This window comes from Chaetura pelagica, unplaced genomic scaffold (genome assembly GCF_000747805.2).
Source record: "Chaetura pelagica isolate M959 unplaced genomic scaffold, ChaPel_1.0 scaffold493, whole genome shotgun sequence".
NCBI classification, from domain to species: domain Eukaryota; kingdom Metazoa; phylum Chordata; class Aves; order Apodiformes; family Apodidae; genus Chaetura; species Chaetura pelagica.
In genome coordinates this window covers 492,620-495,148 of record NW_009952696.1, presented here as the reverse complement: position 1 = coordinate 495,148, position 2,529 = coordinate 492,620, and the positions used below count along the sequence as shown (strand labels likewise).

The following is a 2,529-nucleotide window of genomic DNA, read 5'->3' as shown; positions in this document are numbered from 1 at the left end:
GTGGGGCGGGAGAGCAGCCTGCCCGTGAGGAGGAAGAGGAGCAGTGCCAGCGCAGGGAATACGGCGGGACAACGGGTTAAAGCTAAGGAAGATGGGAGTGCGCAGATGGACGGGCAGCTGCAGGCAGGAGCAGCCAGGAGGAGCTGCCCTCCTGTGCTCAGAGCTCTCTCCTCTTTCTTCCCGTCCCGTCTCTTTTCCAGGGATGTCTGAGGGACATGGAAGCCGCGGTGGGGGCGCCGAGGCACTGCAGGGAGGTGAGGCGGTGGTGAACAGCGTGAGAACAGACACCTGGAAGAATTGAACCCACTCGCCGTGGCAGTAGGGGAAGGTGCCGTCCAGCTCCGGGGGCAGCTGGGAGCTGTCGACGTAGCGGCCCAGAGCCTTCAGCGATGCCAGGGTCTCCACCTGTGGGACACGGGGCTCCTGAGCACTGAGAACACCACTGGGAACACCACTGGGAACACCCCCAGAGACAGCCTGGAGCAGGGAGCTCTGCCCGGGGTCCTCAAACAGGTCTCCAAGCAAGGGGACCTAGGGTCTCTGAGGTGGGAGGCTCCTTTCACCCTGGCTCTGCTCTTCCCACAGGGGACAACAGAGGGACATGAGGAGGGGACAGAGACAGGCTCACCTGCAGCCCAGGCAGCTTCTCACGTTGGGTGACCAGCTCCTTCTCGGCCAGCAGCAGCACGGTGTGGATGCAGCCTGGCGAGATGCTCTGTGGGAGGCAGGGAGAGTCAGCACAGCAAACCCCACAGCACAGCCCCCGGGTCACCCACAGCAATGCCAGGGCTGGGCTGCCCAGCTCAGCTGAGGCTGCTGAGCTCATTGCAAAGCAAGAGGCTCCTGCATTCACTGGCATGGGAAATGGAAACGGGTGGCTCAGGCCACAACCCTGTCCCCATCCACCAGCTCCTCAGCACAATGGCCCAGTGGCAGAGCCTGGTGAGCTCACACCAGTGAGGCTCCTCCATGCAGGGAGCTTTGGGACCAGCACTGGATTCACTGGACAGGCTGCAGCCGAGCCCTGAGTGGGCAGAGGCAGATGACACTGACAAGGGGACCCCATGGTCCCCGGGACAGAGCAGGGGGTGCAGCACTGCCCCAGTACAGACACAGAAACCCTGCCAGGATGAAGCAACAACTGCTGCAGAGCCAATTTCCAGGTGAGCTCAGCCAGTGGGATGCTGGAGGGGTTGGTGGCTTGCCACAGGGCTGGGCAACAGAGGGGAAAAGGACAGATCCTGTGGGACTGGGAAGGGACTCCCAACGCATCCATGGCACAGGCACATGGAGCCCTGATTACCTGGACAGAGCGAAGGGCTGAGAACAGGACAGGAGCAGGTGGCTGCTTCCTGGCATCCACCAGGACAGTGAGCCCATCATCCTTGGCTTCCCGCCTGGCAAGGGCAAACAAAGCAGGAGGCAGATGGCACTGGTTAGAAGTGGCATGTGAAGTGGGGGTCCTCCCCCTCCAGTAGGACCCACTTGAAGCCCTGTCCCACATGCCCAGGCAGCAGGATGAGGGTAAACAGGGACCAACAGCTGCAGGCAATGGCCTGGTCCCCATGGGATGCCCCAAGCAAGGGAACTGCCCTCAGCAGAGGCACAGCACTGGGTCCTTGGGGCTGGCTGCAAGAGGGACAGCGGACATGGTGCGGACCATGCAGGATGTGCCCAAAGCAGCACGTGCAGGGTGCTGGGCATCATCCATCCTGGCTTGGCCTAGAGACTGCCTGGGTCCCCCAAGCTGAAAGGCAGCTGGGGGTCCTGGCAGATCCTCCTGGCCCTTACCTTGGGAGGGAGCAGAGGTAGAGGATGAGCCTCGCCAGCTCTGCAGCCGAGCACCACGTGGTCCCCCAGGTGCTGCCGCCGGTGCTCACCTGGAGGAGGGCCCTGCCCAGCCTGTCCAAGCTCCCTGTGGGGAGAGAGGCCAGTGACCTCTCTGGCAGCCACCCACTGGCTGCAGACCCCAGCTCTGAGCAACCCCTGGGGGCCCTGGGGCTCCCATTGGCCCCTCTGCTACTTGCCCAGCAGGGAGGGTGCTGAGGGGTCTGGGACTGGGGCTCTGCCACGCCCCCCCCACCCCTCCGGAGGGGCTGCACCAGCCCACAAGGGCTCTAGGCATCAATGCTGACCCTGCTGACTGGGGCAGAGCTGCTAGGGATGTTTTTCTGAAAAAGGATTGTTTTATCACTGCTTTTCAGTTCTTGGGAAAAGGAAGAAGCCAAATGTTTAGTGTTTGGCAGCTAAAAGCTTAACAGCTTCACTGGTGAGGAATGGTGTGGGAGGGTTTGGTGCAGCTGGGAACCAGGGCAGCTGCTCCAAGCAGCCTGCGTGGCTTTAGGCTTGTGATTTTTTTTGCCTATCTGAAAGGAAGTTTTCTGCCTGGGGGCTTTGTGGTCTCCAGCAAAGCCTTCCCCAGCAGCACGGTGTTTTCCCTCCAGGCCTCGCCCAGCTTCTCCCCAGGGTCTGGAGGTGCAGGTACCTGGCAGGCAGATGATGCCCGAGCGCAGCAGCCCCGCGTGCAGG

The 2,529-nt window shown here is 62.1% G+C and overlaps 1 protein-coding gene across 1 annotated transcript in view; it reads right to left on the bottom strand.

Moving 5' to 3' along the window:
- KIAA1755 (KIAA1755 ortholog) overlaps nucleotides 1–2,529 on the bottom strand; it is an 11,411-nt gene that overhangs the window by 2,134 nt on the left and 6,748 nt on the right. Inside the window, exons 5-8 of the mRNA XM_009994011.1 lie at nucleotides 1,792–1,915; nucleotides 1,304–1,397; nucleotides 629–715; nucleotides 287–405 (exon numbers count right to left, since the gene is read on the bottom strand). Coding sequence (XP_009992313.1) covers nucleotides 287–405; nucleotides 629–715; nucleotides 1,304–1,397; nucleotides 1,792–1,915 — 424 coding nt within the window. The remainder of the gene's footprint in view (nucleotides 1–286; nucleotides 406–628; nucleotides 716–1,303; nucleotides 1,398–1,791; nucleotides 1,916–2,529) is intronic.